This window comes from Mercenaria mercenaria, chromosome 9 (assembly GCF_021730395.1).
Source record: "Mercenaria mercenaria strain notata chromosome 9, MADL_Memer_1, whole genome shotgun sequence".
NCBI lineage: Eukaryota > Metazoa > Mollusca > Bivalvia > Venerida > Veneridae > Mercenaria > Mercenaria mercenaria.
In genome coordinates, this window is record NC_069369.1 from 77,965,221 (window position 1) to 77,987,591 (window position 22,371).

General features: G+C 35.7%; 1 protein-coding gene across 2 annotated transcripts in view; it reads right to left on the reverse strand.

The window, feature by feature from the left end:
• The window catches only part of LOC123547552 (protein mono-ADP-ribosyltransferase PARP14-like), a 221,420-nt gene extending 208,387 nt beyond the window's left edge, over positions 1–13,033 (reverse strand). The window contains exons 1-3 of one of the 2 annotated variants that reach the window (XM_053551802.1): positions 12,736–13,029; positions 6,250–6,371; positions 5,324–6,062 (exon numbers count right to left, since the gene is read on the reverse strand). In XM_053551802.1, coding sequence (XP_053407777.1) covers positions 5,324–6,062; positions 6,250–6,371; positions 12,736–12,931 — 1,057 coding nt within the window. In that variant the 5' untranslated portion in view covers positions 12,932–13,029. Of the gene's footprint in view, positions 1–5,323; positions 6,063–6,249; positions 6,372–12,735 lie in introns of both variants that reach the window. The other variant, XM_053551803.1, reaches the window with a different exon arrangement.
• Positions 13,034–22,371: the final 9,338 nt, after the last annotated feature.

Here is a 22,371-nt window from a genome sequence, read left to right on the forward strand (position 1 = left end):
ATCTACTGATACTGCATGACATTTAAATCTGAATGTAGTTCTTTATAAACAATTAATTTATATAATTAGTAAAATTTAATACATTTTATGAGTATTTTCAACATGTGAAGTAAAATTTAAAGATAATATATTTTAGTGAAAGTTGGGCACTGGATATGTGTAAAAGCAAATACTTCAAAAACAAAAGCGCTGTCCGTAAGACAGCCAATGCTGTTGTCCACGAAGCAGGAATATTACTGTAAATGTTAAAACAGAGTTTCAATCCAGTATCTGCATTAGTTTTGGAGATAGTAACTTACATACAAAACTTTAACCAGAAGTTATTAAGTTCAAAAGGGGACATAATTTTGCAAAATACACATAAGAGCTACAGGACTTGATGCTATAAGCTAGTTTTATAAACCCAAAAGAAACATGTGAAGTTTCAAGTCAATATTTGCATTAGTTTTTTGTATGCAAAACTTTAACCAGGAAGTCCAAATGGGGGCATAATATACTGCAGTATGGCATAATGAACTGATATCTGTCAATGATGTATAAACAATATTGTACTTTATATACAATATGTTATAACAAAACACTTGGATTAAAATTTATATATATAAGAACCTACAGTTGTTTTCATATGGCATTTTTTTGGCCGATTTTCAAAGAAGAGGGTTATATATATAAAAACCTACAGTTGTTTTCATATGGCATTTTTTTGGCCGACTATCAAAGAAGAGGGTCATGATGACCCTGAATCGCTCACCTGAGTAATATGAGCTACATGTTTCAAATGTCAAACTGATGATAAAATTATTAAGAATGTCAGTAGGTCATACTCATGGTCAATGAAATTCAGTTTTACGATTGGTGTGCAAAACTATGTATGTCATCAAAATTTCAAGGCTGTATCTTAAACAAGAGGGTCATGATGACCCTGGATCGCTTACCTGAGTAATATGAGCTACATGTTTCAAATCTCAAACTGATGATAAAATATTAAGAAAGTCAGTAGGTCACATTCATGGTCAATGAAATTCAGTTTTATGATTTCTGTGCAAAACTGTTGTATGTCATCAAAATTTCAAGGCTGTATCTTAAACAAGAGGGCCATGATGGCCCTATATCGCTCACCTGTTATCATTGCACTTGAGGACAAGAAGGTCCTCAGTAAAATATCAAAGTCCAAAGGACAGGAACAACAAAGGGAAGAAATCTAACCAAAAAGAAAAAAAAATTCTTACAAGGTATAGATATGTCAAAATACACCTAAAAATTGGAGGTACCATCCATGTTGTACCACAGATAAGTGGTCTCGGCTTTTCCCTACGGCCAATAATAAAAAAGTTACTAAAAATAAGCTATTTATAGTAATGTAAAAGGGAAGTAATTAAAAAAATAAATATTGTAAGTGAACAAAAGAAGGATCTGCCAAAAAAATCTGTTGACATAAATGAAATTTCAGATCAGTATCTTCATTAGTTATGGAGATATACCCATTTTAATTTGAAATAAAGGGAGGTAATTTGACATAAAACCAGTCCATAGTTATCTACCCTGATTGTCTCTGTCCAACTAATAACAATAATGAAATTTCAAATAAGTCCTATAAGTACTTACTGATATAAATCCATTTTGATTACAATCAGGGGAGGTAATCAGATATAAAATAACTCTGGAACCTACGATTGGATCTGATTTGTCATGGAATCCAAGATTTATTGTTGTTGAAGATATTTTGGAAGTTTGTATCAAATAAAACCATAAACGAAGTCTCTATATGGCTGCAAAAGCCAAAATAGCCAATTTTGGACCTTTAAGGGGCCATAACTCTGGAACCCATGATGGAATCTGGCCAGTTGAAGAAAGGAAGCAAGATCTCATGGTAATACAAGTTGTGTGCAAGTTTTGTTAAAATCAAATCATATATGAAGCTGCTATTGTGCAGACAAGGTCAAAATAGCTAATTTTGACCCTTTCAGGGGCCATAACTCTGGAACCCATTGTGGGATCTGGCCGGATTAAGAAAGGAACCGAGATCTTATGGTGACACAAGTTTTGTGCAAGTTTGATTAAATTCAAATCATAAACGAAGCTGCTATTGTGCAGACAAGGTCAAAATAGCTAATTTTGGCCCTTTCAGGGGCCATCACTCTGGAACCCATAATGGAATCTCGCCAGTTCAAGAAAGGAACCAAGGTTTTTTTTCTGGTGATACAAGTTGTGTGCAAGTTTGGTTAAATTCAAATCATATATGAAGCTGCTATTGTGCAGACAAGGTCAAAATAGCTAATTCTGACCCTTTAAGAGGCCATAACTCTGGAACCCATAACGGAATTTGGCCAGTTCAAGAAAGGAACCAAGATCTCGTGGTGATACAAGTTGTGTGCCAGTTTGGTAAAAATCAAATCATAAATAAAGCTGCTATTGTGCAGACAAGGTCAAAATAGCTAATTTTGGCCCTTTCAGGGGCCAAAACTCTGGAACCCATAATGGGATCTGGCCAGTTCAAGAAAGGAACCGTGATCTTATGGTGATACAAGTTGTGTGCAAGTTTGGTTAAAAAAAATCATAAATGAAACCACTATCGTGCAGACAAGGAATTGTTGACGCACGGACGGACGCACAGACAGAGTGACGACGGACGATGGACGAAGGGTGATCACAAAAGCTCACCTTGTCACTATGTGACAGGTGAGCTAAAAACAAGAAAGTAGGTCAGTAGGTCAAGGTCACAGTCAAGTGACATCATATCACTTGGGGTCATCAGGTAATTATAATTAAACAGTCTTGGAAATAGGATCAGATGATTTTTTAAGCATTTTTCCTATATAGCTCACATAATAAGTGACCCCAGGGCGGGGCCTCTTTTAACCCCAGGGGCATAATTTGAACAATTTTGGTAGAGAAATACTACACAATGCATCATACTAAGTAGTATGGTTTCAGACATGAAGATTTTTAAAGCTTTTTCCTATATAAGTCTATGTAAAACTTGGGACCCCCGGGGGGGCCATATTTGACCCTAGGGGGATAATTTGAACAATCTTGGTAGAGGACCACTAGATGATGCTACATACGAAATATCAAAGCCCTAGGTCATGTGGTTTTGTACAAGAAGATTTTCAAAGCTTTCCCTACATAAGTCTATATAAACCATGTGACCCCCGGGGCGGGGCCATATTTAACCCTAGGGGGATAATTTGAAAAATCTTCGTAGAGGACCACTAGATGATGCTACATACCAAATATCAAAGCCCTAGGCCATGTGCTTTTGTACAAGAAGATTTTCAAAGTTTTCCCTATATAAGTCTATATAAACCATGTGACCCCCGTGGTGGGACCATATTTGACCCTAGGGGGATAATTTGAACAATCTTGGTAGAGGACCACTAGATGATGCTACACACCAGATATCAAAGCCCTAGGCCCTGTGGTTTTGGACAAGAAGATTTTTAGTTTTTCCTTTCGGTTGCCATGACAACCACAGTTCTGCATGGAATTCAATCCTTTGAACAATTTTGAAAGGGGACCACCCAAGGATCATTCCTGTGAAGTTTGGTGTAATTCTGCCCAGTGGTTTTCAAGAAGAAGATTTTTTTAGAAACTGTTGACGGATGACAGACGACGTACGACTGACAACGCACAAAGGACATCAAGCGGTCACAATAGCTCACCTTGTCACTTTGCTAAAAAAAAAAAAATTCTATATAAGTCCACAAGAAACTCTTTACCAGGCAGAGATAGGTCAAAATGCTCCTAAAAACTGGATGTAACATGCATGTTGTACAACAGAAAAGTGGTCTCGATTTTTCCTTACAGCCAGTAATAAATAAGTTACAATATAATCTATTTATAGTAAAACAAAGGGACGTAATTCTAAAAACAAGGGTGCCTCACGGTGGTGAACATTTGTGCCAAGTTACATCAAAATCCCTCCATGCATGAAGAAGAAAATGCTCGGAACAAAGTCATTCTTGTATCTGACCTTTGGCCTCTATGTGTGACCTTGACCTTAGACCTAGGGACAAGGTTCTTGAGCATGACACTTCATCTCATGGAGGTGAACAATTGTGCCAAGTGATATTAAAATCCCTTCAAGGATTGTTGAGTTACAGACTAGACAGGGAAAAAGCCCTTTTTGCCTTTGACTTCCAAGTGTGACCTTGACCTTGCAGCTCCTGTGTTGCACACAACACATTGTCTCATCCAAGGGAATATTTGTGCAAACTGATATTTAAATCCTGTTTTACATGACAAAGTTATAGACCTGACAGGAAAAAGTCCCATTGACCTTTGATCTCAAAGTGTGACCTTGACCTTTAAGAAGGGTTCTGGGTGTTGCGAATGACATGTCATCTTATCATGGGGAACATTTATGCCAAGTAATATTAAAATCCTTTGATGGATGACAGGGTTCTGGACCCGACACGAAAAAACCCTATTTACCTTTGACCTCCAACTGTGACCTTGACCTTTAAGCTAGGGGTCCGGGTTTTGCACAGGACATGTCGTCTTATCATGGGGAACATTTGTGCCAAGTAATATCAAAATCTCCTCATGGATGGCAGAGTTTTGGACCCGACAGGAAAAAAGCCCTGTTGATCTTTGACCTTCAATTGTGACCTTGATCTTTGAGCCAGGGGTCCGGGATTTACGCATAACATGTCATCTCATCATGGGGAACATATGTGCCAAGTGATATTAAAATCCTTTAATGAATGACGGAGTTATGGACCGGACACGAAACAGACCCTGTTCATGCTATGTAAATATTTGACTGCCAAGTGTGACCTTGACATTTGAGCTAGGGTCCGAAAGTTGTGCATGACACATCGTCTTATTATGAGGTACATTTGTGCCAGGTAATATTAAAATCCCTTTATGGATGGCATAGTTATGGACCGGACAGGAAAAAAGCCCTGTTGACGTTTGACCTCCAATTGTGACCTTGACCTTTAAGCTAGGGGGTCGGGGTTTTGCGCAAGACATGTCGTCTTATTGTGGGGAACATTTGTGCCAAGTAATATTAAAATCCCTTCATGGATGACAGAGTTATGGACAGGACACGAAATTGCGGACGGACGGACGGAATGACGGACAGAAAAGCACATTCCTATAGTCCCCGAAACTGTTTTCAACCATTAGGGTACTAATAAATTTCTTGTATAATCAGACCCATTTTGGACATTTTCAGCCAAAGGGGTATGTGTGAGTTTTTCCAAAAATGGTTACACACTACCTCACCTTTTTCGTAATTTAACCATGTTCCTTACCATCGACACATTAAGTACCAATACTTAGCAATCAAGTATGAAATAAAATATAAAATAATTACCATAATCAGGTCTGTCTATTGATGACTTGACTTCAGAAGACTGACCTTGACCTCTGAAATTACCATCATTGTAATGTGGAGGTGGTCCTGAAGGCTGTTGGGGTGGAGGTCTCCCAGGTCCACCTCCCCCTTGAGCTTGTTGGGGTGGCATGCCAGGAAATCCTGGTCTAGGATATGGGATCATCGGACCACTTTGAGGATCATAAACCAGAAATGGCATAGGCATAGGCATTCGAGGTCTAAATTGCATATTTTGTCCTCTTGGAGCATTTTGTTGGTCAGACTGAAAAGTTGGGGGCATTGCAAACATAGGAAAACCTGGTGGAAACTGTCCTTGACCACCAGGGCTAAACCGAAAATTTTGCTGTGGACCAAATTGCGGACCCAAGCCTGGAGGATGACCTTGCTGGTGTTCATGTGCTTGCATGGGAGGCTGACCCTGTGCATTTGCTAACAAATGCACTTGCTGATGCATATCGCCTTGGTTCATTTGTAAATCATCAGCTCCTTGTCTGTGATCTGCATCTCCCTGAGGATTCATCGGTATGTTGTGATAAAATCCTGACACAGCACCATAGGGTCCTTGAGGCCATGCATGTGGTGGTATTTGATGTTGGTCTCTTCCTGGTGGTGTTTGTTGTTCTGGTCTCCTGGGTGGTAGCTCTGGTCCTACATGTGACTCCGGTTCCCGTGTTGAATCAGCAGAGGACTGAGGCTGACTGTTATCTGGCTCTGGTATCTAACAAGGGATAAAAGTACACTTTTTCTGCAGTATTACTTCTACTACTTTCGAAAAAAAGCTTACTTTCATTATTAATAAGATCACCACTTTAACTAATGTATGTATTAACATAAATAATTCTGAGAAGCAGTATTTTCATATTGGCAAATTCATTTCAAAAACCACAGTAATTCTCATTACAAACCTCAAAATCTTTCCATCTGTCTGGAAGTTCACAAGCTATTGCTTTCTGATATTTCACCATGAAATATTTGTCTTCTATTTGTATTTTTTCTTCTTTCACCTCTTTACACATATGATCTACATCTGTTTCAAACAAAATGAAAGAAAGAGATCATAGAAGGTAACAATACAGTTAAGTTATATTCATAGCTAAAACAATGACTCAGCCCCATGTGGTCATGGAACAAATTGACTACAAGACCTCACAAAGCGACACAATATATGGCCAAGGGGTTATATAAGAAGCAAAATTTAAAGATTTTCTTTTGGTAAGAGGTGGGGCTGGGGGAAGCAGGGAGTGTGTGTGTATGTGGTGGTGACATGATACTAAAGGGCAAAAAACTGAAGGATTTTAGGGGGCGGGGGAGGGGGAGTGTATCGTAGATTATTGCAGTTTGCACATCGCCTCAAGTTTCAAGTTGATGCCTTTAATATTTTATAAGTTGTGCTCTGGACATGAAATATGATGGGCAGATTTGATCTTGACCTTTGACCAACCACCCGGGTTCATGCAATCTGCATATCATCTCATCACTACCTACCTACATGACAAGTTTAAAGTCAATACCTAGAATGGTTAATAAGCTATGCTCCATACAAAAAAAACCCAGACAAATTTGACCTTTGAGCTCCATTTGTGACCTTGACTTTTGACCTACCACCCTGGTTCATGCACTCTGCACATCATCTCATCTCTACCTACCTACATGCCAAGTATGAAGTCAATACCTTGAATGGTTCATCAGACAAATTTGACATTTAAGCTAAATTTATGACCTTGACCTTTGACTTAACCCTTAGCATGCTGGAAACATCTGATTCTACCTTTGCGACCAGTGTAGATCATGATCTGCACTGTTTGCTATTCAGTCAGTATCTTTTTGGTAAGCACCCCTTTAAGCAGTTAATGACACTGTCCAAATTGAAAGATGGACAAGTTCATTACAGAAATTTAGCAGGGTAAGGGTTAAAGACCAGGTTCATGTGCACATCGTCTCATTGCCACCTACATACAAGCCTAGCTTGAAGTCAATACCTTGCAAGGTTATTTAGTTATGCTCCGGACACGAATTATGACGGTGTTATTGGACAGAATTCATACCACTTTCATTTGTAATTAATTTTCTGTCAATTTCAGTATGGACCTTGCCAAGTTGGAAACTCTACCTAATGTTAAGATAAAACTTATCTTATCTTAAAATATATTAATCACAATAAACTTCTTAGTTGTTTAGTAACAGTGTCCAACATTAAGTCCCACTGAGTAATATAAGTGTGTATGTGATTATCAGTCTGTCTGTCTGTCAACTCATCACACACACACCCTGGCCTATAGACAAATCCATACAGTTTCTAATTACTACAAATTTTCATTTTTTCCAAGTACTCTGGTCTTATGGAACAACCTCCCATCTGAAGTTGTTCTCCTGTCTACGCTCGAATCTTTCAAGCAGACAGTATGCCAACATACATGCAATTACTTGTAGCAAAGTGCATTTTTAACCTAATTTTACTCCTCTTGTCTGTATATCTAACACTACTTTTTTTTCAGTCTCACTTTATCACTTTGACATCTCACTGTCAACACTGTTGTATAAATCTTTCTCATGCACTGACTGCGCATCTGCTAATAATACTCGAAAGGGGAGTTAAGCAGTATATGAAGATAGATAGATGAACTGTGATTATTTGCTGTCCGTCAGTCCAAGATTATGCTGAGAACCTGGGGCCGCTATTACAACGGACAGACCAACAGTATACATTAACAAATAATATCCACTAAAGCACTACGACAACAATTTCAACAAAATTGATCATTTGAACCAAACTATGGGCAAAACAGGAAACACTGTACAGCAATGTTCTGATTTTCTGAACAACCATTGCAGGAAAGCAGCTAAGAGTACAGTGTGTCAAGCAGTTCCGAATCACCTAACAGAAAACGTTCAATATATCAAACAGAACTGTGTCCTTTGGGGTTTAGTGTTCATATGGCAAGATGAAAAAAAAAAAAGGTATTATTTTATTTCTGTGATTACTAGTTTGGCCACGGGGTACATACTGATATTCGCTGCAAATTTGCAAATAATTGCCAGTCTACAGAAAAATATGCAGAATTTAGATTACAATAAACATTTCAAAACATAGTCATGACTGTTTATTTCCATCTGCAAAAAGTTATTTTGAAAATAAGAAAGCCTTCAATTTTATATGAGGTCATTTCCAAACGTAATCAGTCAAGTAGTTCCGAATCACTTTTTACAACATTTATCTCCCCTGCAAGAACAATATGACACGTAACTTCTCAAAAGTTTGTGATATTATTTGTGTTACTATGGGACATTCAAGGGACAAAACATTTACTTTTTATTGGCAATAATTATGTGAAGGAAAAAATGAAGTGATTCAGAACTGCATTAGATCAGGAAGGTCTAATACGGGGAGTAGAAACTCCGTATAAATCAATACATTTATCTGTATTATGATGTTGTCCATACCTGTAAATATCGACCAGTCGTTAGCGATCGATATTTTGTTTTCGCCACTATCGATTAGCGTGTAATTAGCATATTACCTCATGTTAATCATGGAGCTATATAACACTTATTGTTCAAAGGGTTTACCAGTCACATGTTAAGTGGCGATAATTAGATGATCAGAGATTGATCTAAAGGGATTCTGAAGCAAAAACAGCATGCGACTGCATGACTTGTGGTGATATGCTTAATTATTATGAATTAACTCGAGCTCACTTCCCTGAAGAAATATTTTACCACGTAACTTCAAACCTTTATCAAAGGGCCGATTTTTGTTGGATTTGAATAAAAAGAATAGAAAATTACAGAAAGCCGACACTTTTCTTAATCTTGTAGAACCATAATTATAATTATTGTTTATAATGTCAGATTTCTACATACAGAAACAAACATTCTTCTTGAATGTAGGGAATGTTTCAAACGAAACTGTTGTTTAAACTACAAAAATTAGTTTAATAAATTTAATCTTAAAACTGATGTGTGAAAAATACAATGTATTTAAATTAAAATAACAACATTTTTTTTTAAAAAGGCCGACAACGAAGTTACATTTAGTATTCCGAACTTTTAGATAAAACTGCAGAAAATCATCTAGGTTTAACACGCATTTAAATGGTGAAGAACAGCAATATCATAAACAAATATTTTCAGGCAACAGTTCAGTTAAAAGTTTTGACTTGCTATTTTCATTAAAATATGTCCTAATTTTTTTGTCCTAAATTCTCTAAATCAACAAGGCAAATATCATGTAAAAAACGACATCTTTCTCTCTGGGTAAGACAAGTCTAGATTTAGCCATTTTCACAGGGCGAAAAGTAACATTAATGTAGATATTTTCCATTTAAAAACAGATGCAGGCAATAATTTCATGGCAGAACTTTTGTTTTCAACAAAAAATTCAACAAATGCTTTCCCAGATTTTCACTGAAAGGACCAGTTAAACTGTATTAAAGGCGTAAGTGTTTGAGTAATAGCAGAATAACCTACGGCATATGCTTCGATTGGACGACAGCATAAGATAAGATAAATGCCGGTTTCCTGTCCCCGTATCAGTTGTTCCAGATTAGATTCGGAATACCTTGACACACTGTATACATAGTAAACATGCATAATATATATAAACTCGATCTACCAGTACCAAACCATTACAACAACGAGGCTGCAAAGGGCAAAAAATTTCAGTTTTAAATTAATCAACTCTGGTCATACTATTTTTTATTTAAATTAGTACAAGCACTCGCTCTTCCTGAGTTTTTGTACAGTGAACTCGCCTATTCTGAACCAGTCTGTAAACTGACTCATTTCCAAGCTTTAAAGCAGCCGTCGCGCATACGTCAAGAAAAATCGTAAGCTATGTTTTGGTTTTATATCTAATGCATTAAACTAATAATTCATTGCTGGTAATCGTTCAAGTTATTCTTACATAATCCATATTTGCAACATTGTCCAAATGCTATATTTTTCTTATGTGGAAATCTGACGAATGTAAACACAAATGTCAGATTCAAGAAGCGATTGCGTTTTAGTTTTTTAACGAAATGAAACGAAAGGGAGATTAAAAAGAAGGAAATTTTACGCTCTTTCCAGTCATATATTCCACATTAAAAACAACTTGACCATTGAGATGCCTAAAGAGGAAATATAGATGGCATACATTGTGCCTATTCCGAATCACACATTTTCAGTTCTGTTCTGCTGCATGTTGTTTAAAGGTTGCAGAAAAAATGCCGATTCAATGTGTCCAAAATATTAATTTATGTTATTATTTTTACCATACATGTGACCTCCCGTGCGGGAGGGTCAAAATCCTGATTTTTTCACCTTGCCTCCCGTCTCCCGACCAAAACCATATTTCTCCCGCTTTTCAAAAAAAAAAAAGATCAGTATTATGACTGGGTTGATCATTACCGAGGAGTGCCAAACATGTTTGCACAGTAAATCAAAGTGTCAACGACTGTTGTGTATTATACAGTATTATACATGTTTGACACACATGTACCTGGAGGAAAGAGTTGTTTTCACAGGTGAATTATTAATTGTTTGTTTTGATAAGGGATTAGACAAGCAGGGCATTTTCCACCTGTCTCACGGGGGCCGAATATCTGCCCATTCTCAATGCCAATTAAGCTCCATTTTTTACCAATTTGAAGCAAAAAACTCTCAGTCATAAGAAATAATTCCCAACTGAAATGAATTTTGATCATTCAAAGAAAACTTTTGCTCGGTAATAAAATCACATAAATAACTGTTGGAAAAAACAACCCATTATATTTTTAGAACAGGAGTGTTATTTCCCCTTATGTAGTTACGCCATTTTCTTCCCAATGTTTACCAAATTAATTTGCTTCTAAATCGGACATATTTGATTGAAAATTGGATGACAACACACACTCATTTATTTGATAACATCAATCTACATTATTAAGGGTAAGGGTGAATACATGTTGATGCATTTCTGTTTTCTATTTTTCTGTCAAAATCATCAGTATTTTTATACGAAAATGGGTGGGGTAAAGAATTTACATAATTTATGAGTTGTGTTCAGACCAATTTAGAGCTTCGTTTTTTTTTTAAGTCCTCGAGTAGAATAATGTTAATCCATGTTCACCTTCATTTCAGACCTAAATTGAGACTTTGTTTCTACAAATTTACAGTAACCTGTTAAGAAAGTTTAAAGTTAGAACAAGAGGGAGCTTCTGTAAGATAGCATGCTTGCCTTTTCTCAGTGATTGACTCTGAATTAAAGCTTTGCCAGTAAAATGGGCAATTAAAGCTTTGCCAGTAAAAGGGGCAATTAAAGCTTTGCCAGTAAAAGGGGCATAATAGTCAATAGCTTTGAATGTAACAGAGATATTAGACATTATATAAAACTTTAACAAAAAAAAAAAAATGAAGTTAAAAAGTGGCATAACTCTGTCAAAATTCAAATCAAGAGTTATGAGGATTGTTTCTTCTGGTGTAGACTTACATACATTATTTTGTGGCCGAAAATGTTGGATTTTGCCTCTAAGTTATGTGTCCGCGCGCTTAATTTATGTCGATGAAAAACCTCCAGTTTTGAGACCCCAACTCCAGCTGAAAAATGGCAAACCTCCAGTTTTGGGATTCTGAACTTATCACATGTATGTTTTTACCCATGGCCAGATGTTAAAGGAAAAGGCAAAGGTCTTATACCATGTGACTATTTTATTCACACGAAGGACAAGACCGCCCACATGACTGTTTTAAAACAGCATATTTCAATAATGCCAGAGAAGGATGTCATGCCTATTGTTTTAGTCATTTAATTGGCCTTGAATGCGATTATTTCTATTCCTAACATAAAATAATTTCAGTTTTCGATTCAAGATGGTAGTTTTATGTTGTTGCCAATAGTAATAAGAAAACAATTTCAATTCATTTGTGGTGATTCGGAATAGGCGAGTATGACCCTGATTACGCACAGTACCAGTCTGATCAATTACAGAAATCTGTTACAAACAACGTTTGTTTCAAATTTCTTTTCACGTTATTTTGATCGTGACATATTTGTCCAGCATTTAAGATAATATTTATATTTAAAATATAAACCTGACGAAGTAAAACGATAAAAAATTAAAAACTGGTTTGGGAAAGGCAAGTTCGCTGTACTTCCTCATTTGACTTTATCGATAAAATTGTCCAAGTAAAAATTATTTTATTATTTGTTATGACATGAAAGAGAATCAAACTGCACATAATTAAGCATACTCAATGTAACTTTTTCTTTCTACAAATGTCCACATCAATTTTCCGGAAAAAAACAACTTTCGTTTTGAAACCGAAAGTAGGGCAGTTTTTTGTCGAATTCTAAGTAATAAACGTTTCCCTGATACGTATGAGTTCTCGAAATTATAGAAACGTTATTATACATATATAATAAAGTAAGGAACCTGTTGCTGAGGAACATAATAGCACAAATCTCGTCAAATTTCTGCTACTTTCGATTCCGTCGACTTTGTCTGTGTCCACTATTCGCCCATATTGAAAATGACTTTCAACAAAACTGCGTATGGAAAGTTCTGATACGCCGATTGGAACTTGGCAAACCGCAAGGCATGTTTCACTTATCTCTTCTAACGTCGGCATTTCCTCAGGCTAAAATGTCATTTCTTCCAAATATTTTGCCAAGCTGTTGAATCGTTCACATGACGGCAGAAAATGAAAAGATTACGATACACAACAACCTGTGTAATTGGACGAAATATGTTAAACATGATCTGATTGGACGAATAAATGTGTTTCATAAATAAATTACGGTATACGGTTTCCGGTAAAAATTGGACGGCTGACCTATCCCCCTCTCCAACACACATACACACGCGCGCGCACGCATAAACGCACGCATGTGCTCGTTTTTCGACTGTTACTGGTAGCAGTTCGTGCTCTATAATTAGTGAATATTGATGTACTGCTATTATCCGACATTGTGGCAATATAATAACTTAACACAACTTGAGAGCTATAAAAATAAATAGGTCTGTGTATTTTACACTTTTTTGCTTTACACCACTGAATCAATGTTAAAAAATACATATACAGTATGGCATACAAAGTGTACACAAATTCGTAAGACAGTTGGTAAGAGAACGTTTACACAATACTGTACGTAATACCATAAAATTCAATAACTTAATAGTTTACTAAAATCTGAGAGATTCTAAGATCTTTAAGATTTTGAATTACAAGAACTATCTAAAAGTACAACTTTGCTGGCACCTCGTGGCAGTCAAGTTCAAGCATTAACCCGGCTGTGGTTAAGCCGTACTCGGACTTTTTTTTTAGATCAGCGTCCCCGACTATTTATGATCTGGCGAAGGACTTTTTTTATTTTCATCAGAATATTTTTGACAGGTATGCTCTGAATAATAGTTTACAGAAATGAATGCATGTTGTATACTCAATATAAATGCCTGGCAGAATGTCAGCGTGATATGTCTATAGGAATAGAGTGTCGTATTCAAGAAACAATGATGAGTTTTTGTGTACAGAGGAAAACAAACTCGCATTGTACCGGAAAAATATATCAAAAAGCTGACCAACTTGTAAAAAAGTTTGTGTTTGCGAACTCGTACACTTTGAGATGGATATCATGAAAAAAAGATGTATTGCAAATTTATATTTAAAAATAATGTATAGACATTAAAACATTTCAATAAGCTCACGTTTACCACAAAATGGTGAATACTAAGTTTTCTGTGGTAAAGGACTGTTTATGACCGTGGAACTAGCACTACTAATGATTCCAGACTTGTAAGATGTGGTGAATTGTAATGAGAAGATACATAAAATTAATTAAAGTTGATAGAACTACGAACTAATAAAAGTATCAGCAACATGCTACATATGATATTATTTTACTTGTTCATGCTTAAGTGAATGTTATATAGATATTACATTGCTTGGAATGGGAGAGTAAATATTGTCCGTATGAGAAGGGATATTGTCAAAGGCCCGAGGCTAACAGTATTTCTCCAAATGTTGACAGTGTTACTGTCCAACCAAAAGCAATGACATACTTGCTGTATTATACCTAAAATAGAAAGATTTGTGACGCTTATTTATGTGCACATTTCAAAATAAATGACTGAGAATGATGTTCTGGTTCCAGTCTCTAAAGTTTCAAGTTTATTTCTACATCAGGGCATATAATATGCATGTGATGAGAACAATGATACACATATTGAACCAGTAATTTCAAAGACAATGCTAAGTATACAAACAACAAAGCAGCATATTGTTATCTAAAAAAAAATAAAGCTATAAGTCATTTTACTGTTTCTAAGAGTTACACATGTGCATCCAACTATGAGATCAATATATTTTACATGGAGAATGAAATTATTTAAAGACAAAATGGTTTTACAAAATAATGCTAGTTTAATAAGTTTTGACTTAATTTTACAATTCATAAGATCATCTAATTTGAATGAACTAGGATGGTTAAAATAATACTTTGGCACTGACTTTTTTCTACTGGCACTGAAGAAGTCACATTCAAATAGATAGTGAAATTCATCCCCAACTGAATATTTGTCACAAAGTGTACATTTTCTTTCACAACGTTCAATGTTATAATGTCTTCCCTTCTCAATAGGTAAAGAATGACTCATAGTTCTAAATTTACAAAGAGTCTTAGCTAAATTATGTGGCAAGATACTAGTATCCAGATATTTTTCAAAACAATGTACTTTTTTATACATACGATATACAAGACATTTTGGAGAGTTATCAACAGAGTTATTCCAGTTTTGTACAAAATGATCTTGCAATCTAGTCTTAACCAGTGATTTGAAATGTCTCAAGTTTGTAACCTTTTGGTTAATAAAATAGTCAGACAAACCAAGCTCGTCAAGATTAGACTTAACAAAAGATATGCAAGGGGAAGTAAGTATATTGCTACTGTGCAAATGCAGAATAGTTTTATACAGTATTTTACCAATTTTGTCATCTTTATATAGTATTTAATAATTTGATATAAAAACATAATACTCTAGATTTGGCTTGCAGTGTTATAGGCATAATACCTAACTCTCCGTACACCATACAATTTGGTGTGGATGATTTCAAATTCAGGATGAATTTACAAAATTTTAAATGAAATTGTTCTAAAATCTTAAGATTTTCAACACCCAGGCCTCATTTCCATACAACAAAATTGGTGCAATCATTGTATCAAATAAATGTAATTGCATAGAGAAAGTAAGATTAAGTTTACGAGATAATCTAGATAATCGAAAACATGGCACGTCTTGCCTGTTCTACAAGTTTTGCTTTGGCTTTAGAAAAATTGCCATTATAATTAAAAAGTACACCAAGATACGAAAAGTCCTCAACAATTTCCTACGTTCCTCCCAACGAAATGTGTTACAAAAATCTCTCGCACGCCAAAGTGACGTAACGACATGTCTCAATTCAGTCACTATAACTGAGGCTTAGCTGCTGAAGAAAGTATTCTGATTGGTTGAAATAATAATCTTTTTTTTTTTAAAAAAATAACCTTTGTACGACCAGACTGGATCACTTAACTAACATTAAAGTTGCGACCGTTGCTTTTGTAACGCGTCTGTGGCTTCATTTCTTAGATGATGTTTAAGAAACATATATAGAATGTGTACGACCATAAGAATCTGAATCAAGCACGATAATAGGTAAAATTGCTACTTACTATAACCCTGGTGGTACGGATCTTAATTTTGCCAAAATAGCAACGTATTTTGTTACTTTCACTGTCCAGATTTACATATAAATGCATTAAACAATATTCATTGTTTCAGATTCAGTTTCACAAAAAATCGGACGGAAAGATCGGTTGTCCTTTCTTCATAATCATTTTCCCAACGGTTTACAGTCTGAAGCATCGATGTTTGTTTAATGCAGATGAATGTACGAGATCAACTAGTAGCTTCAAAGATTGCAGAGTATGTTCGACCGTCTTGATGGTTGGGACTGAAGTATGTTTTTGTAAAGTACTTCAAAAGTTCTTACATGCAAGACAGGAATTTCCCGTGTTTTTGCTTTTGCTGGAAAAAACTCATCTTACACCCCCGGGTTTAAGACGACTCGCGTGCTGAAATTTATGAATGAATGAGTAAATTCATACACTACTATAATAGAATAGTGCTTAAAAGAAAAGCATTTGTTTTATTTAATTTCTGCTAATAGTCTATCACTAGTTGAAGGCTTGAATGAAAATATCTGGCTCTCGGGAAACTGTTTCGCGGTAATTAAGCAGAGCCTCGTTGCCGCCTAAACAGTCACCCTCAAGCCATATATTTCTATCTGCGCCTCCAACCAATATGTATCTTTTGAAGGGGGCTCATATTTCATTACATATTTTTCATTTTGAACTCATTTAGAATGAAAACAAGGCCATATTCTTTGTCCCAGGTCCGATACTGGTGCCTGTGCCTCCAACTACAGAAAGATTCGTATAATCAGTGCAGGTTAAGTTTTGCCTGGCAGATTTTCCCTGCTCTTTAAGTATGCTGTTAGTAATTTCGCGTCATGCCAGCCGAAGGTTGCATCAAATTTTCACATCTTCCATATAATTGTTAGACCTGACTTCATAACGACTTGGATCATTGCCGCTTTCTGCATATATATTGCTGTCTTTCTGATTATCATATTAGTGAAATATATGTCTGGACGCCCGTTCGACCAGGAAACTATCCGTTCGTGTCCAAGTGCGTCAGTCTTACGTCCTGCATGAAATAACTCTAGGGATGTTTTGCAGCTTTTTCAAATTGTGGTAAATATAATTTTGTAATTAGAAGACGGGACAAAAGCACCGCCATGCTTATTTTTTTGTCTCTGTATATTAGAAATATTGCCCTATCCATTATTTTCTAATTCCAAAAGGAGCCGTAATGCTTGCAAAAGGCAATGTAGAGTCACGTACGGCACTTGCTGTCCAGAGTCAGCTTATAATGGCAAATAACTGCTCCAAGTTTTAAAGCAAAAGCTTTGACCATAAAGGAGAAAAATTGATCTAAACGCAAAACTAAACCAAGAAATCTGATATTTTTTAAGTCCAAAAGGGGCCATAGTTCTTGCAAAAAGCAGGATGGAGTTATCTTTCTTGCTGAGAAGAGTCAGCTTTTAATAGTGAAGTATACGTTGAACAAACCCTATACACAGTAACTTCATCACTGATTGGGAATACCTTGAATGAACTCAACTTGCAATATCTCACCGATCATAAATTTCATGAACACAATATATGTGCATTACCTCACTGACAGGGAACACCTTGAACAAACTATATGTGCATGACCTCACTGACAGGGAACACCTTGAACACAATATATGTGCATTACCTCACTGACAGGGAATACTTCGAACAAACTTTCACTGACAGGGAACACCTTCAACACAATATACATTTGTATGTGCATTACCTCACTGTAAGGGAACACCTTGAACACAATATATGAGCATTACCTCACTGACAGGGAATATCTTGAACAAACTTCATGTGAATTACCTCACTGACAGGGAATACCCTGAACAAACTGTATTATGTACAGTACCTCACCGACAGGGAATACCTTGAACAAACTATATCTACAGTATGTACATCAATAATCCGAAATACCTTGAATGTGTATTACCTCAGTGATCCAGTATACTTTGAACAAACTCTAGTACCTCACTGATAAAATAACACCATGAGCAAACTCTATGTGCAGTACCTCACTGATAAAATAATACATTGAGCAAACTCTATGTGCAGTACCTCACTGATCAAATAAATCCTTGAGCAAACTCTATGTGCAGTACCTCACTGATAAAATAATAAATTGAGCAAACTCTATGTGCAGTACCTCACTGAAAAAAATAAATCTTTGAGCAAACTCTATGAGCAGAACCTCACTGATAAAATAACACCTTGAGCAAACTCTATATGCAGTACCTCACTGATAAAATAACACCATGAGCAAACTCTATTTGCAGAACCTCATGTTTAAAATAACACTTGAGCAAACTCTATATGCAGTAACCTCACTGATAAAAAATACATTGAGCAACTCTATAGGGATACCTCACTGACAAAATAAACCATTGAGCAAACTCTATGCAGTACCTCACTGATAAAAATAAATCATTGAGCAAACTCTAGTATGCAGACCATCACTGATAAAAATAAACCTTGAGCAAACTCTATGTGCAGAACCTCACTGATAAATAATACATTGAGCAAACTCTATGTGCAGTCCCCTCACTGATAAAATAAACATTGAGCAAACTCTATGTGCAGAAACCTCACTGATAAAATAAAACCTTGAGCAAACTCTATCGTCAGTAACCTCACTGATAAAAATAATACATTGAGCAAACTCTATGTGCAGAACCTCACTGATAAAATAAATCCTTGAGCAAACTCTATATGCAGTAACCTCACTGATAAAATAATACATTGAGCAAACTCAAATATGCAGTACCTCACTGAAAAAAAATACAATTGAGCAAACTCTATGTGCAGTACCTCACTGATAAAATAAACATTGAGCAAAACTCTATGTGCAGTACCTCACTGATAAAATAAAATTGAGCAAACTCTAATGCAGAACCTCACTGATAAAAATACATTGAGCAAACTCTATATGCATACCTCACTGATAAAATAATCCTTGAGCAAACTCTATGGCAGAACCTCACTGATAAAATAAACAACCTTGAGCAAACTCTATTGCAGTACCTACTGATTAAAATAATACATTGAGCAAAACTATGTGCAGTACCTCACTGATAAAATAATACATTGAGCAAACTCATGTGCAGACCTCACTGAGTAAAATAATCTTGAGCAAACTCATGTGCAGATACCTCACTGATAAAATAAACATTGAGCAAACTTATGTGCAGAACCTCACTGAAAAGAAATACCTTGACAAACTATCTATGTGCAGACCTACTGATAAAATAATCACTTGAGCAAACTCTATGTCAACTCATGATAAATACCTTGAGCAAACTCTATGTGCATACCTCACTGATAAATAACACTTGAGCAAACTCTATGTGCAGTACCTCACTGATAAAATAAACATTGAGCAAAACTCTATGTGCAGTACCTCACTGATAAATAATAACACTTGAGCAAACTCTATGTGCAGTACCTCACTGATAAAATAATACATTGAGCAAACTCTATGTGCAGTACCTCACTGATAAAAATAATACATTGAGCAAACTCTATGTGCAGACCTCACTGAAAAATAATCTTGAGCAAACTTATGTGCAGAACCTCACTGATAAAATAATCATTGAGCAACTCTATGTGCAGTACACTACACTGATAAAATAAATCCATTGAGCAAACTCTATGTGCAGAACCTCATGATAAATAAACCTTGAGCAAACCATTGCAGTACCTCATGAAAAATATACATTGACAACTCTATGTGCAGAACCTCACTGATAAAATAAACATTGAGCAAACTCTATATGTGCAGACCTCACTGATAAAATAATACTTGAGCAAACTCTATTGCAGTACCTCACGATAAAATAATACATTGAGCAAACTCTATATGCAGTACCTCACTGATAAAATAATCCTTGAGCAAACTCTATGTGCAGAACCTCACTGATAAAATAAACACTTGAGCAAACTCTATGTGCAGTAACCTCACTGATAAAAAATACATTGAGCAAACTCTATGATGCAGTAACCTCACTGATAAAATAACACTTGAGCAAACTCTATATGCAGTACCTCACTGATAAAATAAACCTTGAGCAAACTCTATATGCAGTACCTCACTGATAAAATAAACCTTGAACAAACTCTATGTGCAGAACCTCACTGATAAAATAAACCTTGAGCAAACTCTATTGCAGACCTCACTGATAAAATAATACTTGAGCAAACTCTATGTGCAGAACCTCACTGATAAAATAATACAATTGAGCAAACTCTAATGCAGAACCTCACTGATAAAATAATACATTGAGCAAACTCTATGTGCAGTACCTCACTGATAAAATAAATCATTGAGCAAACTCTATGTGCAGAACCTCACTGATAAAATAAATCCTTGAGCAAACTCTATGTGCAGAACCTCACTGATAAAATAAATCATTGAGCAAACTCTATGTGCAGAACCTCACTGATAAAATAAACATTGAGCAAACTATATGTGCAGTACCTCACTGATAAAATAATACATTGAGCAAACTCTATATGCAGTACCTCACTGATAAAAAAAATACATTGAGCAAACTCTATATGCAGTACCTCACTGATAAAATAAACCTTGAGCAAACTCTATGTGCAGACCTCACTGATAAAATACTACTTGAGCAAACTCTATTGCAGATACCTCACTGATAAAATAAACACTTGAGCAAACTCTATTGCGATACCTACTGATAAAATATACAATGAGCAAATCTAGTGCAGAACCCACTGATACAAAATCATTGACAAACTCTATTGCGTACCTCACTGATAAAATAATCCTGAGCAAACTCTATGTGCAGTACCTCACTGATAAAATAATCATTCAAACTCTATGTGCAGTACCTCACTGATAAAAATAAATCTTGAGCAAACTCTATATGCAGTACCTCACTGATAAAATAATACATTGAGCAAACTTATAGTGCAGTACCTCACTGAAAAATAAACATTGAGCAAACTCTATGCAGAACTCACTGATAAAATAACACTGAGCAAACTCTAGTATGCAGTACCTCACTGATAAAATAATCATTGAGCAACTCTATTGCAGACCTCACTGATAAAATAAACATTGAGCAAACTATATTCATAACCTCACTGATAAAATCAATACATTGAGCAAACTCTATGTGCAGAACCTCACTGATAAAATAATACCTTGAGCAAACTCTATGTGCAGAACCTCACTGATAAAATAAATCATTGAGCAAAACTCTATGTGCAGTACCTCACTGATAAATAAATCTTGAGCAAACTCTATGTGCAAACCTCACTGATAAATATACACTTGAGCAAACTCTATATGCAGTACCTCACTGATAAAATAAACTTGAGCAAACTCTATGTGCAGTAACCTCACTGATAAAATAAACTTGAGCAAACTCTATATGAGTACCTCACTGATAAAAAATACATTGAGCAAACTCTATGTGCAGATCCTCACTGATAAAATAAACACTTGAGCAAACTCTATATGCAGTACCTCACTGTTAAAATAATACATTGAGCAAACTCTATGTGCAGTACCTCACTGATAAAAAATACTTGAGCAAACTCCTATAGTGCAAACCTCACTGAAAAATAAATCCTTGAGCAAACTCTATGTGCAAAACCTCACTGGTAAAATAATAATTGAGCAAACTCTAGTGCAGACCTCACTGATAAAATAATCCTTGAGCAAAACTCTATTGCAGAACCTCACTGATAAAATAATCTTGAGCAAACTCTATGTGCAGAACCTCACTGATAAAATAAATCATTGAGCAAACTCTATATGCAGTACCTCACTGATAAAATAACAACTTGAGCAAACTCTATATGCAGTACCTCACTGATAAAATAATACATTGAGCAAACTCTATATGCAGTACCTCACTGATAAAATAAATCCTTGAGCAAACTCTATGTGCAGAACCTCACTGATAAAATAACACCTTGAGCAAACTCTATATGCAGTACCTCACTGATAAAATAATACATTGAGCAAACTCTATGTGCAGTACCTCACTGATAAAATAACACCTTGAGCAAACTCTATATGCAGTACCTCACTGATAAAATAACACATTGAGCAAACTCTATGTGCATTACCTCACTGATAAAATAACACATTGAGCAAATTCTATGTGCAGTACCCCACTGATAAAATAATACATTCAGCAAACTCTATGTGCAGTACCTCACTGATAAAATAAAACCTTGAGCAAACTCTATGTGCAGAACCTCACTGATAAAATAAATCCTTGAGCAAACTCTATGTGCAGAACCTCACTGAAAATAATACAACTTGGCAAACTCTATTGAGTACCTCACTGACAAAATAAACTTGACAAACTATAGT